This window comes from Corvus kubaryi, unplaced genomic scaffold (genome assembly GCF_017639235.1).
Source record: "Corvus kubaryi isolate FWS band 111438036 unplaced genomic scaffold, C.kubaryi_AGA036_p1.0 37397, whole genome shotgun sequence".
Taxonomy (NCBI): Eukaryota; Metazoa; Chordata; class Aves; order Passeriformes; family Corvidae; genus Corvus; species Corvus kubaryi.
The window spans coordinates 9,545,830-9,573,014 of NW_024581136.1; the positions used below are offsets into that span (position 1 = coordinate 9,545,830).

The window sequence follows — 27,185 nt, forward strand, 5'->3', positions numbered from 1 at the left end:
AAACAGTATTACAAGCACATGGAAGAAATAACTGTTTAACAGTAAGTTGCTATTTCCCTTGCTCTTTGAAAACATTTACCTTTAAAAGCATCTGCTTGCTGCTCCACAGACTCTCTCACCATTTTCCAAAAGCAGTCTGACACAGCAAGACTTAAGTTCTTTGTTGTTACCTGATGTGCTTTCAGCATACTTGTTCTGTAAAGAAAGACAGCTAGAAGAATTTCTCTGTACACCCATGCTTTTGGGCCCCCATTTTCTCCTTTCTAGAATACAGGTTTGCTTCTTAGAGCAGAAAACAACATGTAACTGTGTACCTAACACAAATTCTAGTCTCCTCCTCTAAAATACTCAGTGTAGATCATCACCAAAGCAAGGGGGAAAAGCTCCAAAACAACACACAGGAACAAAAAACCCCACCCCAAATAAGTTATTCTAGAGGTTGCAGTGCTACAGGTACTACAGTCCCAAAGATCATGTACCGTACTTTCCTGAGAAATACCAGCCTGTGAAATCAAAACTCTGCTCAGTGAGCTTTCCTCAGAACACACAAACTACCCCTTTGAATACAACATTGTCACACCAAGACAACCGATGTTTAGAGGCACTACAACTCATTTTTGGCCTGGATTCACTCCTCTCAGGTGCATTAAGTGCTTAGACAAAGGCTGAAACTTAGTTCTTGTAGAGCCAGTGGAGAGACACACAAACCTTGGAAGAGTGGCCCAGAACTGCAGTGGAATCAATTGCTGCCTGAATATGCCTGCCTGTCTCCACTGACTTACAGCAAACAGTAGGAAACCAGGATAACTTGGTCACCTCAACATGATACTTAATTTAAGCATAATAAATCTCAATTACTATTTCCACATTGCAATCCTTTTAAATTCAACAAGAAAAGCTGATGCTAGCATTTACCAACACAGGCTCATTTTAATAGAAAGAATAAAATAGCAACATACTTTAACAGCCTTGAATTTTGAAAAAATTCCTCTTCATATTCTTTAATAGATTCAATGCTTTCACTGCTGTTTCCTGCAGGAAGAAAAGAGTGCTGCAACAGTTCCATTTAGACAGCTTCCTGGGCTACCAAGGACAAAATAAGCAGAGCTCCCTTTACCTTTTCCAGTAACAACTGCAAAATAACCCAAAGCTTTCATTGGGAAGAGTTTGCCTTCAATGATTTGCTGGATCTATGAAAATAAAGGATTAAAAAAACATCATTAACTTTGCAGAGAGACATTCTTTCCTCCAGCACAGTTTTAAAGCCAGATCTACTTATATCTATGCATAGACTACTGCAGTTTGGTCATGGGACTATGTGTTCTTTTGAGATTGAAAACAAAACAAACAAACAAGAAATGGCATAAATCAAATAAGACATAACACAGCAGAACACAAAACACAACAAGAATGCCTATCACAGAACATCCGTAAGCCTTTTTGGGAAATGGAACTTGCTCAGGTCACCTTCACGAAAGGAATCAGTATTATAGCAAACTGAGACTGAAGTCACAGAGCTCATCACTAAAAGCAAGGCCTGACAGAGATTAAAACAACAACCACCAAAAAAAAAAATCATACTGAATACAGAAATAAGCACTCCAAACCATCTAGAACAGGCAGGTGAGATCCAGTATCTCTGACAGCGTCTCAAGTATTTTACCATGTGTGACTTCAGCCAGCACAACATGAGAAAAAGAGTTTCAACTCACCCTGTTTGGACTAGCCACATTTTTCTCTGCAAGATCAACCTTAGTCAACACAAAAATTGTCCTTTTTCCTTGGGGATCCATTTGGCTGACTAAGTCTGTGACAATACTGCGTTCTGCATCCACTGACCCATCTGAAATAAATACAAAGTTTATTTTAGGGACTGTAGCCACCAAGCAAGTTTCATGTTACAAGTTTAACCCAGTAAAATTAGACTTATGTTCCATTTTTGGATACACACAGTGGAAAAACTGCTTTGTTCCCAGAATCGTAACAAACCAGTTTGTTGTAGTTCTGTAAGTTTTGAACAAGTACCAGCTTGCTCAAAATATTCAACATTGTATTATATTCAGTATTATTGAATGCTACCTCCAAAAACACTGGCAGAAAACTTGAATTTTTTTATCACCACCATTTTTCTTTGATGCTAAAAAACCCTTATCAAAAAGTCGCTTTTTGCCACAGATTGTCTTAATTTATAAAAAGACATTCCACAGCATGCTGTTTTTTACACTACACGAAATATCAGAAAAGGAAAAATACCATCAGAACAGACTCCAGAGTAACATAAGAACCATGATTAAAAATATAAATGGATAATCATTTAGACTCTTAGTACCTTGAATACAGAGGATGATGGCATTAGGATTCTGCATGTAGGCCTTGCTGATGCTAAAGATAGTTTCCTTTGTATCTGGAGCCATACCTGACGTCACAGTCTTTAATATGAATATGGAGATAAACAGTTAAAGAAAAACAAAGAAAACAAACATGTTAAAAAAACCCCAACAGCTAATGTTCTCCCCAATAACACTACCTCATTTACATGTCTTCATTTTTTAAATGATTGCATACTTACGCTAATGACTCCAGGTAAATCAACCAATACCATTCTCTGCAAACCAGGACCTTTCACACTTAAGGAGATGGTCTGTGAAGTAAAATTGAAATTAGAGGTTTATACATTACCTACTTTGAATGTAGTTACATAGACAAACACACATATAAAAAACTAAATGAACACATATTCACACACATATACTTTAATCAGCAACAACCTGTAATTTTAAATAGGAAGTACAAATTTTAATGGAAGTAATTGTTGCATAAAACTGATTTTAACATCCCAAATACATTGTATAGTGCAAAATATGAAGTATATGCAAACTGGATTCACCACAGTCTCCCAGTTGAAGAATACTTGCAAAACATATACACGTACAGATATTTGCCATTAAATGTTTGACAAGTCTTACCTCAGTGCTAACAGTGCACCCTTCTTTCACACTATTTCTCATTCTGATTTCTATTTCATTTCTCAAAGCTGCAAGCTGTTATAAGAAAAGCAAAATATCAAACACAAAACTCTTTACAACTGATAGAAGAAAAATTACCTACACAGAAAACCACATTTACTTAGGGATGAAGATCTCAGTTTATAGGTATTATTTCAAATGCATGTGTAGTCAGTCTGGTAAATGTGGACGGCACTAAATGACAGATTACCTGCAGATCCCTTCATGCTTCAAAAACTGCCTTGGCACAAGAAGCACTCTACATTTTATCCACTTCAGTGCCAGCCAAAAACCACATGAAGAGATAATTTAATAACTAATACAATGTCTTGACCCACTAAACATCTTTCACTCTAATTAAACAGGGGCTTAGAGATCACAGAGACACAAAATTGTTCAGAGAATTAATAGAAGTCTCGTTAACTTCCAGTCACTTTATTATACTTACATCCTCCTCTTTGGTCAGATCAAACTCCCGAGAGCTGTCTTTGAATAAAGCCACATGGTGGGGACCTTCGCTAAGGGTTACCTAAATGTTAAAAGCTTTAATGAGAAAGCATAGCAAATCTAACCCAGAGAAACATGAGAAATATATGGCATATGTGTACCTTCCTCTGTAGAAACACAATTATATGTAAAGCTTATTCAGCACAAAATTACTTAATGGTACTGCTACTACTCAGACAGCACACATGGATCATATACAGACCTGCAGAGGTTTTGTCATTGGCTGAAACAACTCCCTTGCTTAGAGGCCATTTTATAAACCTATGTACATGTATGCTTCAATTAATGTCATGATCAGAGGGAGAACAATACAGCAAATGCGGATTCAGAGATGATGGTGTTTCTTACCTTGACAGGGGAACGTGTCATCATCTCCCCAGACCCCCGAGGAAATATGCGGGCTTGGGCGATCATTTCTAACACGCTGGTTTTTCCCGCACTTTGATCTCCAACCACCACCACCTTTAGTGAAAGTTTAAACAGCCACTGGCTTTTGGAAGAACATTTTGGAAGTGTAGACAAAAGCTGACTAGGAAGACATAAATACACTAACTGTATTCTGCTTGATAATAAATGCATTGATTTACAGATGGAATCTTTAAGGAAACACTAACTTGTGGTCAAGCAAAAGAATTGACTTGGGCTTAAGACAGCACAGTCCACAAAGCACCCTGCCAGGGCACCTTATGAAGAGATGGAGGGCTTGTTGCTCTCATGGCAGGCAGCTCTTCTCTTCTTGTACAAAATCCTTTCAGCATGCAAAACACTACTCATCTGGCAGATGCTGTCTCTGCCTGGAAAGTGCTGAATTCTGAATTTCTCCATCTTGGCAGTTTCCTATATGCTACAGGTGGTTGCGCAAGCAGGAAGCATTCCTGGCTCTCTCCTACACCAGCAGTCAGGCTAACCCCTTCCCAAATTCCCCTCCAACAGCAGCACTGCTGTGGGGAGATCAACAGGGCACCTTATTCGTTCAGCTCAATTCACACACAGGGAAGCAACAACAAAGCTGAGGAGGAAGGGGTGCACGGACTGTAACCATTTAAAATGAAAAGCTGAGCACAGCAGCAGTAACTGAATCCAGACAGGGTTTATCTAAGAGCCAAAACAGGCTTAGCCTGGTTAAATCCGTTATTTTCAAAATTATCTTACTGCTTTTAAAATGAAAGACATGTCTTAAGCAAAAAGGTGGAGTTACAAGAAAATACCCTAGCACTAACTCTGGATTATACTGGAATATAATTAAATGCTCTATTTAGTTATAAAACTGGTGTTTCAATAAAAAACACTGAATTTGTTATCTACTTACTCGAGGTAGGTGATCTTGAGTGTTATAACTGGCATCATAATCAGACAGGATGTCAAGTACTTCAGAATACATATCAATCAAGGACTTCTAAAAAAAAAAAAGAACAGAGAGAAAACACAGCCAAGTAAGAGAACAAAGACTGGGTTTCACACTACTTCTTCTGTAAACTTGTGTAAAAATGTTTTTACTTTCTCCTGATGGTTTGAAACCACATCTGTCCATACCGCAGCACAGATCTTTGTTCTATGAAATACAATACCAAGTAAAGTCACTCCTTGACTCCTCTGGAATAAAATATTATGGCATCTTGCTGAAGGAGGAAAATGAGACCTCCTATGTACATCATAAGAGAACAACTCAGTGCAAACTTTGCAGCTTTCAAGTTAAGCTAAAGTGAGTTTTTTACATTAAACATCTATTTAGTTTGATTTGTTAATGGATATAGAGTATATGTACTATAGCCACTAACACGGATACAGAGTTATCAATCTTATTCTGTACAAGTAAGACTCATCTTTCAGTTCCCAGAGGAAAGAGCAAGATCCATATTGGTTAATAAATTATGCAGAGAAGCAGAAAACATCCATGTTTAGAATGTTCAGGATGCTGGCAGACAAAAACAAAAGCCAGTCTCACTGGATTTATACAGTCATTAAATGATGTTCCCTGACCCTGTAACTTACTCCTACCAAACTAAGACTCATTATAAAGCACAAAGGTATCAGACTGTGTGTGCAAGAAGAGTTGGAAGCAAGATTATTCGAAAATACAGTGAAACTACATTGAAAAACCAAGCCACATTTCCCAGTCACTTAGGTAAGTTATTTAGTTAGACATGGTAACCCCTTCGTGTTTTTCAATTGAAGCCACTTCCAAAAGTCACATAGTTAAAAAATAACAGATGTATAAAAGTCGTGATGACTCAAAAAATTAACAGAGGTGTCTTAAAACAACTGTTAAAAGTTTATATATGAATTGACAAATGCGATTTAGAATAGCACCATGGAAAATATGGCGTAATTATATTTCTACGTGGTTTTGTAACACATAAATACCTTCAACTTCCTCTGATGAATTCCCTTGTCATCTCTTTGCAGTACCAATTTTCTTAATTCTTTGTTCTCCTTCTCTAATCGCTCGAGCATTCTTTGGTATTTGAGCTATAAAAAGTAGTACAAATATATTTGTGCAATTATGGACATAGTAGATTCACAAGAGCAAAGTTTTACCTAGGGAAAACCTAAAGTCCTTCAGGCAGGTCTTTCAAAAATACAGAAATCTTTGTGATCACTAATTATTAAGAATACAAGGTCACCAAGAGAAGAGTGTTAGAATTACTTCTTTTTTGCAATGCAACTCCTTTGCTTCAAAGGTTTTTATAAGACCACACTATTCAAACCTCGCGACACACACAGACCAATCTTCAAGCATCTTAAGTATCATTTTCAAAGAAGCTACACATACGGAATCAGACAGAAATCAGTGTCAGTGGACTGGTAATTCAATCAAAATGGAGCTTAAATGTAAATTTGCAAGCCTAGTTTAGACCCTTTCTTCAGCATAAAACCTCAGATCGAGACACAACTCTAACAGCTTAGTCCTGTTTAGGAGATTGTAATAGCACTGAAGATGAGAGATGTATGTAGTTTTGATATCTACTCTGAAAACCTTTTTCTACAATGTGGAAATATATTTGGCCTGAGTGTACTTTTAAGAACAAATCAAATTTCAATGTTATTAAAAAATAGGTAAGTAATAAATGCACTCAAAACTAGCAAATATATAATGAGGTTAGGAAAACCCCTATAAAACAATGTAGCTGAGCCAAAGCTACAAAGAGCCAACCAATTTAGAAGCCTGCAGATAAAAGATTAATTGTACCTTAACATGAGCAAGAAAACCAAAACACTGACAAATATGAGTAATGTGCATCATCCCTGAAAAAATCTAGCTTACGAGTAACTAGTTCTCCCTCACTAGTCAACGAGGGATTAAAACTTGGTTGGAATGAGGTCTTGCATTCTGTAAGTCAGTGTCAGAGAAGAACAGACTACACTGACCTTTGGTCTGTGCCAACACAGGGGACTCTACATTGATACACTCAGAGACTGAAAAAAGCACTGCATTTTTACCAAATATACTTCAGGTGTGATTTTATCTAGTAAATCTGGGTCTGCTGCACATAAATCACTACTTAAGGCATCAATAATTCAGAAAAGTCACCTGAGTGCGTAGAAGTTCTTCTTGAAGTTGATCAATCTTCTCTTTGTCAGAAACCTACAAACAAAATAATCATGGCTACAGTTACTTGTTTAGTTTAAGCACTTTAAGTAACCAAATCACAAACTGAAAGCTTCATTCCACATAAGAAAAGTGACTTTACATGCATTTTACAGCAAGTAAAATTCTTCAATTAGCATTTTAAATTTAAAGCTGATGGAAAGCTCCAGCTGCAACACGAGGTTCACCTCAGAGAATTGTCTGAATTTCAGTACATGCAAATGTAAAAATTAACCCTTCAAGACTTAACACTGGGAAAGTGGACTTAAGGAAAAGCAGCTTCACATGGTGCTGAGTTTTCTGACCACTGAACTAAATGTAGTTTTAGTGGTCAAACTCTCAAGAATCTTATTATGTTCATTTTCTAAATTAGCACCATCTTAATATGATGAAATCACTAAACACCTGCTTGCTACAGAAACTACTTTCAGGTGAGTATTCACTACTTATGAATATTCATAAGGATCCTTATTTCATATTTGTCAGATTTCTAAATGTGCTGGACAACTTCATACATTTTAAATAGGCAGGACAGTCTTGAAGGGTTATTTCAAAATTATTTAAATTACATTAAAAACTGGAAAAATTAGGATATTATAGTACAAGAGATTTTGAAGTTCAAGGCATTATTGCAGTAAGATCAAGCACTAGGAACCATTATTAGCCAAATGTTCCTAAAATGTGTTCATCAAGATGTAATAAACAGTTGTTTAAAACAATCCCCTTTTAATATCACAAAGACGAAAAGCATAAATGGTGCTATACAAATTCCTGGGATGTAAATATTTACAAACAACAAAATCTAATGGTTGACTGCTGAAGTATTCTATTTAGAAAATATGATAACCTAAACAATTACTGAAAGTGTCAATATTTAAATTAAGTTTAACATGTGACATTCACAACTCAAGTTAGCTTCAGATCAGAAAGAGCATATTATCTAATATGCAGAGGACAGCTGTTATTTAGATACAAATTAATTCCATTGCTAAAACTTCACAACAGTTGTTACAGACTAAACAAGAAAAATCCACAATTATTCATCGTGATCAATATGATTTAGCTGTTAAGCCTCAAGAATTGTGTCTGCACTTTATAGAAAGAAATTCAAGCTGACGCTTCCATCTTTATCCAAGTATTTTCTTCCAAAAAGAGCAAAGAAAAATGCTGTAAATTAACTTTTCATTGCTATTAGTTAGTTCAGTGGTAGCAAAAGTACATCAGAAACGGGGTTAGTTGAACACAGAGGACTTGATGCGTGCAGCCACAAGGTGGTATATGTAAATAAACATTTACATATACACACACCTTCAACACCTCAGAGATATAAGGAGAACATAAAAATAGGAAGGCAAAGAGAATGATATGCAGAGCCAAAAGAAGCAAGAAAATTTAGGAAAGAAAAGGAAAACAAAGTGTTTCCACGTGCTGCAGACTTTCAAAGGAGATAGCATTTTCCTGCTCTCTGCCATTCTCAAAGGACTTGTGGGGCCATGATGCACCTCTGAAGTGCTTCCCTATAGACACCTCCAACCACAGGCACTGTCTGTGTGGGCTGATGCTTCTGTCAACACAGAAAGCCAAAATATTGCACAGTCTCAAGTTGCAAGATCTGAAGCAAAGAATTATCTACCACTAGATGATTAATTCTAACAAGGAAGTTAGGTAAGTTATGTCAAAAACAACAAACAGCTCTAGAATGATGTCTTTGCCTCAGTGCTTGGTGCAGGTGTGACTTCAATGTTAGTACATGCAGTATTTTGAATATGTGGTCCACAATATTGCCAGAAATTTTTAAGTTGCCAATAAAAGCTAAAGCTAATATAACAATTTGAAGTACTAACAGTCACGTAAGACTGATCTCTGATTTCTATCCCCCTTCCCAAAAAAAATCAACTATTAAAGCATTTTTATATAGGCATATGAGTATTTGTTTAATCCAGTTCAATATGTTTTGTGCATCAAGATTCCTCCTTCCTTCCCCATTGCCACCAGAAATAATTATGAGAAAAGAATACTGAAGACTTATTTTTAATCAAGGGTCCTTGCACACAGATATCTGTTCACTAAGACACCAAAAGCTCCTTATAGAGTTACACATTTTTCACAGCAGTTGCTTTTCAACAGCCTTAGTCATATATTGTATAAAATAATTATGCGCATCTGAAAATTCAGTACCTTTGAAATCAGTTATTGGTCTTGAATATTCTCTAACTAGACTACAAGTTTAAATTGATTATTTGCAGAACTATAATGATTTCCAATAATTTAAATGAAAATAGCAAGGCCCAGACAAAAGGCATTCAAGCAGCCATGCGCAGTGCAGCAGTACCAGACTAAACAATTTTACTGCTAAATATTTATCAACAGGAGGCAATTACATTTTTGTTTTTAATACCCTCTCCTGATTGTGAGATGGTTTTTACTGTTACTCAATTTACAACTGCAGGAGATTTAATATTGAGTAAATAAATTAAAATGGAAAAAGATGTAAGAAAATTAAGCAACAAAATTTTCAAGAACAAATACAATTATCATGTCCTCTTATAGACAGGCAAGCAAGCCAACGCAGTTAAAAAACAAAAAAAGGTTAGTTTATGCCCTGTCAAAATGGCCTACAATGACTTATTTCAATGACAGTAACAATTTGTTCTTCCAAAGGAGAAAGTGGATCAATGATCGGAATCTTCGAGCCATATCCTCATATCAAGGTATTAAATAAAATAGTTTGCCATCTCTTTCAATTTGATTCAAGCACAAAGGTTAGTGTGACAGACAAGACTTATTTCTTGTCATAAGGCACATATGCCAAATGGCACATTGAATGCTAAATTAAAACTTTCTATATGCAAATGAAGGTAGACTTTCAATACTCTGAAAACACAGAGTACCTGCCATGGAGGGCAAGATAACATTTACAAAGACAGTCCTTGCAGTTTCTGCACAGCTTGGGAATTGTGGAATTAGCTGAAACAAAGTACTAACAAAGTAGAATCTCCACCAGAAACAAATTTAATATCAAGCCCGTTTTTCTTCCTGATTGTGTTTATTAGGCCGATAAATTCTTTACAAGTTCATACATTTTATTATAAACTTCAATCTACTATTCCATACTCCAGCTCTCTCAATAAACTGGATACAATCTGACAAGGGAGCATGTAACTCTAAACCATATAAAATAATATGGCAAGAAAGCAAAACATTAAAATTCTACTATACTTTCAGAGAACACTGATTTTCCTCTGTTGATGGACTAAAAAGCATGACAATTACAGCTATGCAAATGTGTCTAAAAGCTTAATTCACATTTAGTGCATTCCTCTTTCTGTGGGATTTATCTTCAGATGTACAGAAGATCAAATTCTGTATTCAGTGTTCAATTCCAAAGCTGTTGAAAACTACGAGTAATCAGAAAGCTTTCAAGGAGGCATAAAAGTGGCTAACAAAGCAATGTGGCTAAGAATTACAGATTGCAACAGATCAGACAACTAAAATATCCCAATTTGAGAAGAATTTCCAATCAATCTCAGCCATATAATTAATAAAACGATCAGACCTTAAATTAAATAACTAAAGAGAAGTGCAAATGTTCAACAAGCACAACAAATCAGTAAAAATTCCGCTTTAAGATGGAAAACAGACAAGGGACTACCTTTGATGAAGATACAGTAGATGCTGTTACTATCAGCAGTATTTAATTGTCTGTGCAAAATTATTACTAAGGAGCTGCTGTCATTTTCAGACTGGCAACAGTATAAAGCAGGGGAGAAAGTTCCCAGAGATATATTCTCTGTAAATAGCTACACTCTTACAAGACAGAGCTACAATAAACAAGGAACAGTAAACAGATTTGACATTAATTCATGTACTTTCCTTAAATGTATTTTTAATGTATGAACTTTAAATAACAATTTTTATAGAGGCAGAGATAATACAATTTCAAAGTGACACAAAGTACCTGTTTTGCTTTTAACATCATGCTTTAAATGCAACTTGGTTAAACTGAAACAGGATTACACATCTGTAGTGATGTTGACCAATTATTTGCGTCCATGATTTAATTAGTTAGATTTTTCTAGCTCAAATGCAGGGGGCTGAAGTATTTGATTAGAGTGAATGCAGAACATACTGTCCCTTAAGCCATCACCTTTCGCTTCTGCTGGGAAGAGAAGCCAGCGGCTCTGCGCGCTTCCTCTTCGTGCTGCTGGATTTGTTGTTGTAACAGAATGAGCTCCCCAAGCAGGCCCTGCCGTGAGTTTATAAAAGGAGAGGAAAAATTTGGGGTGTAAGGAGAACAAAGTTAAACCAAAAGGCATGACAAAGACAGATGAAAAACAGGTATGAACAGGTCAGTTCAAACAAAAGTGAAATTTCATTAGCAAGATCTCTTGCTAGCTGGAGTGGATAGAGCCAGCAAAATCATGCATTTTGCAAATCCAGGTAGAACAAAACAACCAACATTTAGCTACGTATTACAATTATATTCAACTTTAACTAAGCATCTAAATCTTTTAAAAATTCAACTATCCCAGCTCTAAAATATTATGAAAATGTTCAGTTCAGCTTTGTCAGCAGTTCTTAGCATTTTTCTTGTTCTCTTTGTTTTTATTCCCAGCAAAATACAGAAAGTTTATAGCAAGACGATTTTTGCCTGCTACTTAACTTTCTCAAACTAGCAGAAGATAAATAGTTTCTCAAGCATAAAAAAAGAAGAAAAATCTCCCTCTCCCCTTTTGTAACAGACTGCAGTTTAACTTCATGCTGTCATAACCCTTTCTGAACACTCCAAAAATCCCTGAAACTTGATGGCTACTCCTTTACTCATTCAGCATTTCCATAAAGCTTAGTTCTCTTCTCCCTCCACACCAAAGAATCCTATAATGGTGAGCTGTCTTTCAAAATTGGTTGAGAAATACTATGCCAGCATCTATTGGAACTTTATGAACTGTTTATTTCAGAGAAAGTAGAGAAAAGTATTAATGAACTATTTAAATAATGCTCTTTTTAAAAAACTACATCTTCTAAGAAACCATTCAGCGAAATGAAATCTTTCAAAAATGTACTTCAGGAATCAAAACAAACTCTGAAACAGACCTTTGGTGCAAGAATTCAAGACATCCATCGTCAAGTTACATTTGTTGCATGAAATACACACACAGGCATGTACACTTAAGGATAAACAACACAGAAGAGAATGGATAAAAGGAGAGACACAATCAAATGACCAAATATAAACATTTGTTAACCAGTTATTTGTATAATTTGAAGCACAGGAAAATCATCTCACTTGCATTTTACTGAACCACTTTCAGATTTAATAAACGCCTCTAATGCTGGACTAGCAAATGCACTAGAACTGTGCCAGGAACTTAGGCAAAAGATTTCATTACTATACAGCAGCAAGGAAAGGAAGCCTCATTTAGTATTAGATGAACAATAATAATATTTTACCATTTTGCAGACAAGGAAACTCTCAGTATGACCCAACACATTCCCTTTAAACATTATACTATGGGTCAAAAAATACAAGAGAAAACAATGAACAAAATCTGCCATGAAGGCCTTTCAGCATTTTGTAACAGAAGTTTGAAGTCACCGAATCTAACGATTTAACGAGCAATTACGTTCAAAGACATCTGGTACATGTGACTCTCATTCCACAATAAAGTATGAAAAATTCCTTTTCACACAGCTTAATAAAATATTCAGATAAAAAAATTATGTCATTTAAAAGGCTTCGCTATAACATTTTCTTCTTTGTATACATAAATCAATAATCTTAATAATATTATTTAATTTATATTTTAGTTCTTCATTATTGTTTTAAATTAAAAAATAAATTAATAGAAAAAAATTAAGAACCTTAAATAGCACAGAACTATACACACAGCACCCCAGCTGGCATAAACCAAGACACAAACAAAAATATTTACATCTCTCTGTCATTGGACATTATCACTGGGTGGTGTCCCCTCTACCAAAATCAATCTGTCCAGTGTAAAACTAGGTTTATTTTAAAGAATGTTTTCTAGAAAAGCCAACATTGATCAATTAATGCAATTTCAAAAATCAAGTTCTTTACAATCGTTACATTATTCTTTTCATTGTCAAAGAAACAATATAAAGGGTAGGGAATAACAGGAGTTAACAAACTACAGTAGTTGACATATAGAGACAAACTCTGACATTGTTACTGTGCATTCTTTAAACTTCTCCCACCCCCTATTATATTAGAAGTTAATACACTGTACTTCAGCTGAGTATGACTCTTTCTATAATTTACAAGGAATAAAAAGGAGTGAAAATGATAAAGTAGGTAAAGAGATCAATTTCTAAGAATTTGAATAAATGTAACAATTTTATCCAGAGTACCTATAACGTGAAACTGGGAATTAAGTTGGGAATATAATAGCACTCTTAATAAAACAGATAGAATTATGGAAACTTCACTGTATAACTTCCAATGAAGAACTAAAGAAACAAGAATGTTTAAAAAATAAAATCCGAGTAAGTGACAGTCCTTACTCAAGTCTCTTTTTCACTCTCCAGCAGTAGCTGTAGTCAAGGGCTGTGGGATATTGTGCTGCTCCTTACACCACCTGAAGGTGACCCTGTGCAGGCTGAGCAAGACAACCACACACTGCAACTGCTCCACGGAGCAGCAGGGTCTTCAAGGCATGAGATGGTACCAAAGAACCAGAGCAGAGAAAGGACTACCTAAGCCCCACATCAAGATCTGAGTCACAGTTTTCAATCCAACTCCATCACACCTATAACCAATACACATTTTCTTTAATGTTGAAGGCTAAGATTTGGAATTTGTTTGCTTTAAGAGGAAACTATTTCTTAAAGAATGTTTTCTTGGATACGACAACAGTGCAAGATAATTTTCTAAGAAGGTAACCCAGCTGTTTCAAGTACAAGCCTAAACTAGTGCCTCACTTATAATACAGTATTTTTACTTCACTATATTTTTATAACTATCTTCACTCTTCTTTCTCTCACAACAAAATTTCTTATTTAATCCAGGTAAAGAGAGATTTAAACGCCACATACTTAAATTACTTATCTGAACACTCCAGTAATTCTAATTTAATTATCTTTGAAAAATATTGTACTTTTTGGATTAAATGAGAGATTATGAAATAAACACATTAGGTGAGAAGAAGCAGTACAGCCTCATTTGATGTTCGGGACATCCTTCACTCTGTCAAAGTTACTTTACAAAACAACTGGTTTCTCACTCATTCTACTGAAAGTTTTTAGAGACCTGTCTGAGAATCACATCCAATAACAATTCTTCAGAAAATTCCTCCAAACAAATAATTTCTAGATTTATTAGAAATCTCTTCACAACAAAACAAAGAAAACCAGCTCATCAGGCACATTTAATACCATACTACAGCATTTTATGTACCCATACAATCACAATTCTTATACTAGCATTGGTTGGCAGTGGTAAGCATTGAATGCAAAAAGGCCATCTTATCCATTGTCTTGAAAATAGTAATTTTGCCTGCCAATAACTTGGTGATTATGCTCTGTTAGGTATTCACATGTGCCTAGTTTGAAATACTCTGACCAAACTGATCATATTAATTAGCAAATTAAGAGTTTCATATCAGATATAATTATTAAGCAAGACAAAATCATACTGATTTAATCTGGTGGTATTTTCCATACCACAGCCAAAGTTACAATGCAGATGTCACTGCATCCCAAACAACCACAGGACAGTAACAAGTTTTAATGATATTACTGGTATTCAATAAAAGTGACAGTTATTTCAATTTTCAGAGACAATAAACTAAGATGGCCGCTTCTTCACAAATCAATAGTAAGGTATTTTTTATGTTTGACACAGTGAAACCTGTGCTAAGCAATCACTCTAGAGAAAAATATAGACAGTTTACAGACAAAGGGGAAATAAAAGCTAGGTTAATTCTCATGTAGAAATCCATCACTGTTCTACATGGAGAGAAATAATTGTAAGATGTGAGCTTTGTACAGGTTTCACTATATATTGCCATGCAGAATTAATGTAGGATAAATGTATACATGCCTGCATATACAGAAAAGTTGTTTATGGAAAAGCCCCAGTTATAGTTCAGAAACTGTCAGGTGTAAAAATAATTATATGATAACTTACAAATTCCCTGATATATATTGTTTTCCTTCCATTTTTGTAAAAGAATTTTGAAAAATAAAAAGTCTTTAAAGAATGAGCAACATGACAATTAAAGAATTTAACAGAAAAGTTCATGAAAACAAAAAATTTAAACTTCACCTTCTTGACTTCAAGGAAAAAAAAGCTAAAACTTTAAGTACCAAAATACAGTAAAATTATTTTCCAGAGAATACTAACAAAAATACGATGTATGCTTTATCTAGATAAAGAAAGTAAAAACCGGACTGCTTTAAGAAATGGAAATTCTTTACTAAGGCAGAAATTCTTAAGTAAGAATTACAACTGTGAAAATGTCAACAGAAATGAAGTTGCAAGCAGAAATGCTTAAAAATAAATATAAACGCCTATACCAATTTCAGTAATAAGTTATAAACTCAAGTGCCATGGAGACCATGCTCTGAACAACGGCAAATGCACATACAATTCCTAAAATCACATTCTTATTACAAACCAATTTTCTTAATAACGCAATTCCTAAACATTTTTATGTCTGCCTTGTATTTCCTTACACCAAAATGTTTATTATCACTGCACTATTTTTATATACAAAAAGCAGTAATGCATACTGAACTAATTTTCAACGATAAATTCTTTTCAAGCTGCTTCAAATGAACTTCTGCAATGGGCTACTGATGCACTTTCAAAAAATAAATACCTGTTTATAAAGACATTTTCAGTTTTGCAAGTGAGTAATTACCTTCTTGAACTGTTTGTCATTGTCGTATCCCTGGTCAGTAGCCCGGAATGCTGTTTCTCCTGGAGAACCTAGGACGTAATTGCAGAAACTCACAATAAGACACAAAAAGCACTTAAAAAATCTCAAACTACACTTACTAGAAAATTAAAGCTTCAACCCCTATGAATTAGTAATTCAATAATCTTTGAAGTTCCTATTAAAATAATTCATTTTAAGAAACTGAAGAAGAAAATCAGTTTAAAACTCATCTGAAAATTTTATATCTAGTTTATGACTCAGATTAGTTATACCTCAACGGAGCAGGCAGCTTCAGTTAGACTATTAGAAGTTCTTAAAATATTGTAAAATGAAGTAATTTTTGAGAAAGACAGAAGGATAATACAAAATCCACTGATGCTACTGTAACAAGAAAAGAAGAATCTTTCCTATTGTAATGGCAGGTTTTTGAAAGAAGCTTCTGGAACAAGCCTGAAATAAACAGCATCTGCTAAGGACTGTGGCAAAGATCTATCAACCATTCATCTATTCATTCTCACAAGGGAGGACCTAAGTCAGGAAAAGGTTCTTCACTCACAGGGTGGCTGGGCACTGAGCAGGCTCCCCAGGGAAGCGGTCACAGCACCAAGCCTGACAGAGCTCAAGAAGCTTTTGGACAATGCTCTCATGCACATGGTGGGATTTTTGTGATATCCCTGAACAGGGGATCCACAGAGTTGGACTCTATGATCCTGATGGGTCCCTTCCAACTCAGCATATTCTGTGATTCTATGAAGTATTTCTAAAGTATTTGGAAAGTATTTGTAAATCCATATTAAGTTTCTGTAAATAATTGCATTTATGTTGATATTCACTCCTCTTAGTATAGTAGTGCTTTAACAGTTTGCTTTAAAAAGGCAGGTTAAGGGCAGGAAAAAGGGCTTTTACACACCTAACAACAGAAGTAGATCAGAAGCTCCTATGACTTCACTAACCAAATTGTAACCTGTGAAAAATCAGCAGAAGAGGGGAAATAAAAATTATAAACACAAAACAAAATGCAAAATAAAGATGAGGGATCTTTGTCTCATTTGGAGGACCACACAATCATAAATGGCCACTATGCCAGTGGGAGTATGATAATAAGTAATAGGTGACATCTCACTACCAATCAGTAACAACACAATTTTAAAGTGTTAACATTTTAAACAGCCAAAATACATAGGAGATTGTAATCTACTTGTCACTCTGCTGAATTTGGGCCTTACTTAGACTCTTGCTCAGTTTGTAAGATTAATAAATTAGTTCTGCCATTGACAGTATTTTAAAGAAACAAAACCACACTTCTTATGCAGATATGGAAATATTTTCAAACACACTTAGAACAATGATATAACCCCTCACAGACAAAATCTTTCACGAATACAAATTTATGTGGTTTGATAATTACTAAGGCATAATACATATAATCATGCAGTTTATTATCAGAATGAGCGAAGTTTTGAGCTGTGTTCATTAACAAGTCAGATATTATGATCAAATTTAATTGTTCTCAGTTTTAAAAAGCCCAGAGATAGAAACGTCTCCTTTAAATCTGCCAAAACCTGAAAACCATTAAGCCTGCTACTGCCTGGATACACTGAATAGACAAACCAACAAACCATCCCTGTGTCTTTTCTGAAGGATTTAAAACTCTCACCTGCTCCTTTGAAACAGCCCCAACTAACCTAAACCTCCAAGCAAGTTTTTTCTGGGGCCACGACCAGATGGAAAATATCATTCAACACAAAAGAATACCTTTGTTACAAATCTCCTATTTCACATGCTTGCAACATTAAGAATCTTCGCTCTTAATAATCCAACTCTTTTCTCCTGTAACAGCTCTGATATTACTACTGCCCAGTGACAATCTCACCAAGTTCTAGCTGGATACATCCACCTTCTCTGACTCACTGAAGACTTGAGCTTTCAATCTGTTAAGAGTTATACAAGAACTCTAGTTTTCTATTCAATTTCACATTTTAGTTCTTTGCACTGGCTACTAGAATTCTTGTTTGTAAAAATGCGTAACACTTACCTGTGTCCAGAACACTTTCAGTAAGAGATATTCAATGCAAACACAAAGGTTTTCAGGATTTGCCTTGTTCTAGTGTCTAAGGACATACCTGTACCCTCATCATGAAATAGGTTCAGCTTTTGAAATAAAAACTTAGCTGAAAATTTGCTCTCACCAGGAGAAAGAAATCCTTTCAGTGAAGCGAGGCTATCTCCGATCTTGTCAAAGTCAGGCAGAAGTCTGGCAAGGTCATCTGCATCAGGGAGGGCTTTGAGAAGTTTTTCTAGGAAAACAGTATAACAGTTAGTGAGTACAGCTTTTTTCTATTATTTTTGTGAACAAAAATGGCTTAGGCTATAAATCCTAGCAACTGTTTCAGAATATGGCTTTAAAGACATTTTTTAAAAAGTACGAAGAAGTTTCTTTCCACATGCACCTCCCCCCACTAGTGTTGGGAAAGACCATCAGATCTGAAAAACCAACTGCTTTTTTAGACTTTGAACTTCCTGATAAGTTGGCTGCCTCAGTACTTTATAATTGCTGAAAACTTATTGCTGCATTTTACCACACTTCATACATTATTCTTTCACATACTTCATAGAGGATGTTTTAAAATTACACAAAACTGTAACTATGCTCATGTCTTGAACCTTTTTAAGAAAAGCTTAGTTTTCAATTTCATAAACAAGCCAATTTTGTAATCCTTAAAGTAAAATTAGTAGCTTTAAAGTACTATAAAAATGTAGTGTCCACTTGCAGCAAGAACAAGAAAACACTTGTAGCAGTTTTCAATCTCTGCATTTATCTATGAAATAGTCATACATGGCATGGAGGTTGAAACTAAATATCTGTAAGGTCCCTCTCAATCCAAACTTTTCTATGATTCTATGCAGTAAAATCTTCATGGAGATGATTTAAAAAAAAAAAAAAAAAGGAACACCACGTTTCTACCCTGCATATAAAATATAAGTCAATGCTTGATTTTCAGATTTCTGTCTTTCACCTGAAAATATACAGAAGCCTCTACTGCAACCTGAAGGCTCAGGAAAGCAAGAGTTTGTATTTTTCATTTTCTTTTCTTCTGTATCTTCCAGATAATTTTGTAGATAGGCAGGTTCACTATTCTGCATTTTCAACTGGTCTTTTACTCACACGCATTTTTTACTGATTTGTTTATATCTTCACTTGTAAGTCATTCATATAGAAAGAAAGAACTTTCTGCACAATACTCCCAAAACCTGTGTGAGTCCCCTTGATCATGCTACAACTCTCACTAATGGGAATATACAGCTTTATGAAAGGACAAAGAACATTCTCAAATGAAGGGATGCATTATGGAATATCCATGCTAAACAGTGCCCAATTTCTTCTTACAAACACACTGATACAAATGCCTTGGTAAAACACACATCAAACTCCAAAAGTAAAAGTTCACTCAAATTCCAGCTAAAAAGCTACTCCTGGAGTGAGGCCCTGAGGACCTACACTCTTATGTTTAAGTTTTACACATGCCAGTCTTTAGACAGAGTAACATCATGATTTTGTGGTACCGAAGTCGATAAGTTCATCGAGCTCCCAGACAAAGTCAGGAATAATCCACTTATATTCCTCGAGATCTGGCATCATGTCCTTCCACTGCTCATATGTCTAACAAAGAAAGGAAAAAAATAATGGTAGAAATAGGGAAAGAAATGTACATAGAGAAGCATATGAGCAACTACTACCTACACATAAAACATACTAAGCCACCATCTTTAGATATGAGTAGTAATTTGATCTTTTAAAATCTATAGTAGTTTTTAAACAATGTTTCCCATATTCACTCACCTTTATTATCATCAGTTAACCAAGTAATGACATCTTGTATTTTTGTGGCTATAACAAAAACTACTCTTTTGAAGTATGTAATAACAAAGACAAAATGCATAAAATAGCTTCCAGAGATAAATACCTTCTTAGCTGTATAGCCACCTCCAACTGCAGATCCTAAGATGAGATAGCGAACTTTGAGAAGCCTGGAGGCTAATCTGGCCAGCCAAAAGTTCCTGTGGGACTGGTATCCATGTTTTACATTTAAAAGTTTTGTTTTGTGAGGGGGAAGACGATTCAGAGAAGAGAACAGCTGAAGGGATATCCTTAATGGAGGTCTCTGAAACTTTGAACTTGGATAGTAGGGATGATGTGTACTTCGGGAAACAAGATGCAGGTTTTGAAGCGGTGATTTTCTCTTTATTCCATAGCTGCTATTTGCTAGACTCCGGCAGATGACACTAAAAAGAAAGAAATAAAAACTTTAACTGATTTCTTCAACACACCATTAACTCAAACACCTCTTTAGAAGCAATTCACATTACATTTTAGCTGGTTACAGATAATCTTATTACATCACCCTGAATGCACAATTTCCAGCTACTACTGCTATGCTTATGAGGAAAATAAAAAGCTGCAAACATCGTTAATGGGTATAATACTTTTAGTGATTACAGACACAAAACCTTAACTACAAATTCTGAAGTCTGTTACGAATTACATTTAACTTTCACACTGTAATAATGCAAGTAACATGCATGTGGTAAAGCACTGTTTGGGCTGAGTCCACAGAAGACTTGCAACATACAAGAAAACTTAACAGTTTGGCCTGTCTTATTCTCTAAATGAACTTTTAGAGAACATTAAGCTTGTAGAGGATTTTCAATCTTTAAAAAAACCCAACACAGAAAAAAATCCTTTGTAGAATACATTTGTCCTATTTCATCAAAGCACATTCTCCTTTGGAGTTGAAGCATGTGCTTAATGAGATCTTTCAGGTGCTTTCACTTGCTGTGAATTCTAGGATTACAAGACAATGGTTCTGTCTTGGGTCACGCAGAGACAAGATTAGTTCTGGAGGCGGCTGCACCATGTGTGGTGATGCTTTCATGAAGGAATTCAGACTTAAGAGTGAAAAGTCTGGAAGACTTCACTCTGAAAGCAGAGCTCAGCCATGAAAAGCACATGTTAAAACACAAGAGCCTTATCAATCCTGCCTCCAAACACATGACCTAGAATAAAATTTGTGTGCTTTCAATTACACTATCTGCACACTGCAAGGGTTTGAGGCAATTTTGTTAGTTTAGGGAAAAGACAACTGCTCGGAAAAAAGTAATTTCTTCTGTAACTTTTTGGATGCACCATCATATCAGAATAGTTAATATTAAATCATTTATTAATGCAAAATATGTGTGAAGTTACAGGCTTGAAATTTTAAAGTTGGAAATGAAAGCTTGTCCTTTGATGCTTTCTTTGGGGTTTTCAATATTATCAAGTGCATTTACTCACAAAAAAAAAAGAAACTGCTTCACACCACTGACATGGCAAATTATTAATCCCATAATCCTAGAACATTTAAAATTAACAGATTTTAAAGAGAACAAGTGAATCATACTTAGTGGCAAATACTACAGCATTTTCTAATAACGTGCTCTCCATGATCTATACAGTTCTTTGCCTCAAGATTTTCAATGTACTAGAGATGACAGGCACGTTCTTAATGTCCAAAGAAGTAAAAGACTTTGTTATAAAAAAGACTTTTAACCCAGAAATTGAGCTTTTGGAAGATAAGATAAAAATCAGAATTCAGACATTTTTCTCTCTTAAAGACCAATTTTGCTGACGATCTACATTTAGAAATTTCCTTTAGTGCAATGGAAAGCTCAATAAAGGAACTCCAGAGACTGCTCTGCAAGCCCTCGTTCCTAAATCACTATGGTTGTGAAGGACACCCTTTGCTGCTATACTACACTATCTCTGTAAGGCTGGGCCTTGGCAATAAGAAACTTAGAAACTAGAAATAGATTAATAAGCAGGAGCAAAACAATCCTTAAACGAGTAAAAAGTTTCTTCTCTTGGACATGGAATTACAAGAGGCTCAGAAATTAACTATGAATAGAACCAATACAAAAGTGCCTCCACATTTGAAATGTTTTATTTCCCACTTTTGAAGCCAGGTTTTTAAATCAGGGTGTGATAAGCCTGTATGAAGCATGCTGATGACTGGGCTGTTCTTTATTTTGTTTTGCAGTCATTACCATTTCACAGATATTTATTATTTTCAGCAGAGACCATGTGGTAGCACATACTATGGCAGTCACTCCTAATTATTAGCCTTCACCTGGGCTAAAGGCATTTTGTGTCGTATTATGTAACTTTCTTATCTCGTTTTTTTTCTTTTAGAACACATCATTGTGTTTTATAGTATTCAGTCTGTGTGTTTAAACTGAATGAAAAATTGAATTCCACCAGTCTTCTGGCAAAACCTCCACTCATAATTTCTTTTTGAGTGCTATTTCATATTTCAAACTCAACTGCTTTACTTGTACATCCAAAATCTTATAATTCTTTAAAACCCCCACTACACCAAAACTTTCATTTTCTATTTCTTCTCTCCTCCTGCTGCTAAACCTCCTGACAAATACTGCCCAAAAAAATCACCTTGAGATTTTCACTGAAACTACAGTCAGATTGAAAAGGATGGCAGAACAATACTATTAATTGAAGTACTTAATGAGTTGCAAATTTCAAGCCTCTGCAACGTTTAACAATAACAAAAACTATCCTTCCAGACATGAGTAGCTCTGCCTGCTTACAGGCCTGCAACCTGCAACACGGCACGGAGATTATAAATGTCCTGTAAAACACAAAAAAGTGGCCTGCTGTGCCTGTGACTACAAGGCAGACGTAACCCAGCAAAATGCACTGTGGTATTTTCTTTCTCATTCAGCACTAGACAACGCTTATTTTCCTACTGCTGCTCCCAAATAGGAGCTAGAACTAGATGATCTTCACCTTCCTCTTCCAACCCAAACCATTCCATGACTATGAAATTTGCCAAGGAACATCGTGCTGCTATCCGCCATTCACTTTCACTGCTCCAGCCTGGAATGGTGGAGTAGAACGGTGGAAAACAAGCGGGACGCAAGCACAGCAAGGCAACTGCTGGGAGAGACAACGCCTGGACACGAAAGCGGCCCGAGCTCCCCAGGGCGAGAATGCGGGAGACGCAGCTCCCTTCTGCATGCACCACCTCCCCCAGGTCCCAGGGGAGCTGGAGGATGGGAAACTGCCTAGCTTGGGGGTACCAGGCTGCCGCCTGCAGCAGCCTCAGGCCCAGCCCTGCGGCATTCGCACCCGCACCACGCACCCTAACCCACTGTGCTTTTCCGCCTCCCCCGCGGTTGCCAGGCCCGCCTGCAGCCTGCCGGGGCCCGTCCCGCTTACCAAGCCGCCGCTGCCCGCGTCCGCCACATCCTAGGGGCCGGGAGGGACGGGGAGCGGCCCGGGAGCCGCAGGAACGCGGCCGGCCTGAGGGCAAGGGCAGGGGCAGCCGCTTCCGGGCACCGCGGTCCGCGCGGCCCGACCCGCCGGAAACCGCACCTCCCCGCGCAAAGGTTCCGGGCTCGGCGACGGAGAAGGAGGGACGGTTTAGAGGGAGCACCGCGGGGCTGGTCAGTCAGGAGCGGAGAATCGGGGAGGCCTGGATCCGTCACTCTTGGATCATGGATCCCTGCACCGGGGTCATGGTTCCCTCATACCGTCGTCCTGGATTCGTCACACCCGGGCCATCGATCTGTCACTCCGGGGTCTGGGATCCGTCATACTTGGATTATGTTTCCCCCGCACCGGGATCACGGATCCCTCCCACCGGCGCCATGAATCCCTTGCACCGGGGTCCAGAATCCCCCGCACCGGGCTCTGTGCCCCCCTCACACTCCAGCGATCGCCTCGGGGCCTCGTTCCTGGCTGTTCTCGGGCACCCCAGCGCGGCCCGGCCCGGCGGGGCAGGGCTGGAGAGGGCGGTGAGGTGAAGCCCATCCCGGATGGCGCTACCAGGGTCTTCCATGCTGTTAAAGATAAGATTCTGATGAGTCCCCAGCTGTTGTTGTGCTTGGGGAGTGCATGACATGGGTGGCAGCGCTGCCTTGAAAGCTGGAAAACACAAGGTGTTTCCCAGTGGGCTTTCCCAGTTGTTGGGAGTTTTTTCCAGCCACATTGAAGCGGGAGGCAGAGGAGGCACCAGGAGAGTTCATCAGCTCCGTCCGTGTGCCCTCACACAGGATCACCTCTGGCTGGGTCATTTCTGAGCAGCGCATGCCACACCTGTCCCTAAGGACCACAGACCTTGGCGGGTTCACCTGGCAATGCCAGTGCGTGCTGACTTTAATAGAAAGTATTCCCTTGTGCCTGATCTGAATCTTTCTTGTCACATGTCCGCAGTGGACACGGATAATATTACGTTCTCCAGTTATGTGTTTGAAAACTGTTGCCATGATCCTTCTCAGTCTCCTTTTCTTTAGCTAAAACAACCCTAAGTTTCTCTTCCATATTTTATGACTCCTTTGTCATTCTTCTGGGTGGTCTCCTGTAAATTGTCACCAGTTGATTCAGAGCTTCCTTTCTGTAATGTGGCCAGAACTGGGTGTCCCATGCTGAGAAACAGAAAACGAGATTTGGGGTACTTTAGAGGTCAGGCTTCTGTTTATACTGTGGGATTTTTCAAAGCAAAATATATTGCACAAGGTTGACATAATACATACGTGTATTTTCAGGACTGAGATAAAAGTTGTTAGGATGAGGTGAGGCTCGTGTTTTTATCTCTTGCTTGCCTACTTTGTGACTTATTTATTTATACGTTTAAGGGACTATATTTTAAATCTTACTTTGCTTTATATTTTAGCTTGACCAGTTGTTTTTGTGATTTATGTATGATTTTTTTTAAGGCAAGTTTCAATTTAAGAGTGATGATACTCCATAGGACATGCTAACAAATAACTTTTTAAGAATAAATACTATGTAATTCTTACTCTGAGCAGTAGAGAGCATCATATAACTAAAAGTTTCAATTCAGGCTGCTTTAGAGGTGTTTTCTCCAGGAGATAGTGAGCATACTTAAGAAAATGAACAAATGTCATCATCTTCTTTGGTTCTGGATTAATAGACTTTGATTAAATATTATCACAGATTGTCAAATGATGGAAATTATGAACGTTTTGCACCTTTAATCTTTTTTTTTTGTTTTCAGTTGTGAGCGTATAAATACCCCTATAAGGGTGTTCTCTGGGACTGCAGAACACCTTGGAGCTGGAATAAATCTACAAATAGTGAAAAGATTGTATGAGCCTTTATTCTCCCCTGGAGACCCTGCTTTGGTGGGACAGAGCAATCAAGGACCCCTGCTGCACCCTAGTTTGCTACAGACACTAGAAAGAGCAAGGCTGATGTTTGGGAAAGCAGCAAAAGCTGACCAGACAGAAAAAGCATGTGTGACAGTCCTGTTTTTCACCCCTGGCACCTTGCAAAATAATGGGTCATTTCCCAAAATCATCAGCCTGCCTTAGAAAAGGTGCCTTGACAGTTGTTTCCTGTCTGTTACAGCTTCTAGATAGCAATGCTTATTTTTTCACATGCAATCAGGTTTATCAGAAATGGAAATAATTAGGTTCTTTATTTTGAAAGTTTAAAACTGTGACTCTCGTGTAATAACTGGAGTTCCCTTTGCTCAGTCTCAGAAGAATAAAATGGTAAGTTGAGATGCTCAGAGCCAGTTGCAGTGGGAGGAAGGAGAGGGTAGCAATGAAGCTGGGTATGGAGAGTACCTTGCTCCTCCTTGATCTTTTGCAATGTATCACCTTTACACAGCTTAGTACAGATACATCCTTGTCAGTCCAGCCTCTGGGCTCCTTTTGGAAGTGGTGTAGGTGCCAAGGCTGAACAACTTGGCCCCAGTGCTTATCACCAGCATTTTCAAACACATCTGTCCCTGTGCTGTGCATGGGTGCACATCTTTTTGCATTAACTGACCTAATTCCTTAATTTTCTCTTCTCTCTTTCCTGCATTTCTCCCTTTTCACTTTCTCTGAGCCTGTCCACTGGGGGTAGGCAGTGGTCTTTCCTGTTGCTTGAGATACGGATTTGTACAAATCCATGCCTCATGGCAGCAAAATGCTGAGGAATGGGAACTAACTTGATACCTCTTGTTCCGTTTCAGTCACCCTAGAAGTAATATTTTAGTTTTCTTAATATACTTGCTGGAAGAACAGGTTTGCCTTTCCTGACCTCATTCCTAAAATACTTCTTGTGTAACTTCTTAAAAAGTATCGAAGTACAAGGAAATAGTAGTGAAATGGGAATCACAAGACTAATCAGCAAATGCCGCCCAAAAAAAAAAAAGGAGGTGGTAAAACTCTCAGTGTTGTTTTTCTGCCAGCTTCCTTTTGGCTCTGATTTAAAGGTCAGAGACATCTTATCCAGCTTACTGACATTGGTGGGAAACTCCAGTTTTCCCCAGGAGTGAGTAAATAACCTCAGTGGTGTCTCCCAAACCTATATAGTGAGGTCAGAAAACATTCTGTGAGGATATTCTCAATAATGAATAAAGGACCTGGTTACAGATCCTACCTGGCTGAATCCTGACACACAGTCAGTCCATAAATCCACCTGCACAAACTGGGGCCCCTTTTTATAGTGCCAGAACTTGATTTATTTTCCATGGCATATGTGGGGATCACTGCTGGACATTTAGTTCAGACTGGTTGCTAAGAGTGTTAACAACAGCAATGCCTATTTTGTTTCTTATTTGGACACACTCCTGGTCTCCAGTGATTCCATAATCTCTTGAAGGATAATACTCCCCTCTTGCCCTCCCCTAAAAGTTTCATGCCAACAGCGCTTGCTTGCACTTACCAGAGTTATTTCCTTGAGTCATCTTGTGGCAAACACTTGTAAGATTAAACTTTTTCTTTCTTGCATTGTTTCTGAGTGAATTCTACATGAACCCTCACAGTTGCAAAACTCCAACAACAGAATAGAGGGAGGAGGAGGGATAAAGTGTTACCTGCTAACCCCAGAGAGGGAGGAGCTCCTACTTCAAACATTACCAGAATTATAAGGAAGGTGTGTACTTAGAGCACTTCCTCAATGTAGAATTTCAAGCACACTATGCTGAAGACCTGTCCTGAGGGAGCTCTAGAAAGTCTCCAGAGGGTCATTTCATGGGGGAAAATCCTGCCAAGAACCATTATGCACAGCTTAACCAGGGAGAAGAGAATGAGATGGTGAGTTGTATCTCTGTCTGGGTCTTTCTCAGCTTGAAGCAGAGGCTGGCATGTGTTCTGTAATAAAGTACTACAGAC

The 27,185-nt window shown here is 37.4% G+C and overlaps 2 protein-coding genes across 5 annotated transcripts in view; one reads left to right on the forward strand and one right to left on the reverse strand.

The window, feature by feature from the left end:
* OPA1 (OPA1 mitochondrial dynamin like GTPase) overlaps nt 1-23,404 on the reverse strand; it is a 50,795-nt gene extending 27,391 nt beyond the window's left edge. The window contains exons 1-19 of one of the 4 annotated variants that reach the window (XM_042042454.1): nt 23,275-23,404; nt 19,970-20,288; nt 19,569-19,665; nt 18,194-18,301; nt 16,915-16,968; nt 15,987-16,054; nt 11,249-11,347; nt 7,045-7,098; nt 5,877-5,981; nt 4,822-4,908; nt 3,861-3,974; nt 3,454-3,534; nt 2,967-3,041; nt 2,570-2,641; nt 2,330-2,429; nt 1,713-1,843; nt 1,118-1,190; nt 960-1,032; nt 80-195 (exon numbers count right to left, since the gene is read on the reverse strand). In XM_042042454.1, the coding sequence (XP_041898388.1) occupies nt 80-195; nt 960-1,032; nt 1,118-1,190; nt 1,713-1,843; nt 2,330-2,429; nt 2,570-2,641; nt 2,967-3,041; nt 3,454-3,534; nt 3,861-3,974; nt 4,822-4,908; nt 5,877-5,981; nt 7,045-7,098; nt 11,249-11,347; nt 15,987-16,054; nt 16,915-16,968; nt 18,194-18,301; nt 19,569-19,665; nt 19,970-20,288; nt 23,275-23,303 (1,855 nt within the window). In that variant the 5' untranslated portion in view covers nt 23,304-23,404. The remainder of the gene's footprint in view (nt 1-79; nt 196-959; nt 1,033-1,117; nt 1,191-1,712; nt 1,844-2,329; nt 2,430-2,569; nt 2,642-2,966; nt 3,042-3,453; nt 3,535-3,860; nt 3,975-4,821; nt 4,909-5,876; nt 5,982-7,044; nt 7,099-11,248; nt 11,348-15,986; nt 16,055-16,914; nt 16,969-18,193; nt 18,302-19,568; nt 19,666-19,969; nt 20,289-23,274) is intronic. The other 3 variants (XM_042042456.1, XM_042042457.1, XM_042042458.1) reach the window with 3 other exon arrangements.
* An 85-nt stretch (nt 23,405-23,489) lies between these two features.
* Nucleotides 23,490-27,185, forward strand: part of LOC121671191 (probable cation-transporting ATPase 13A4) — a 45,527-nt gene continuing 41,831 nt past the window's right edge. The window contains exon 1 of the mRNA XM_042042453.1: nt 23,490-27,107. Within this exon, the coding sequence (XP_041898387.1) occupies nt 27,045-27,107 (63 nt within the window). The 5' untranslated portion in view covers nt 23,490-27,044. The remainder of the gene's footprint in view (nt 27,108-27,185) is intronic.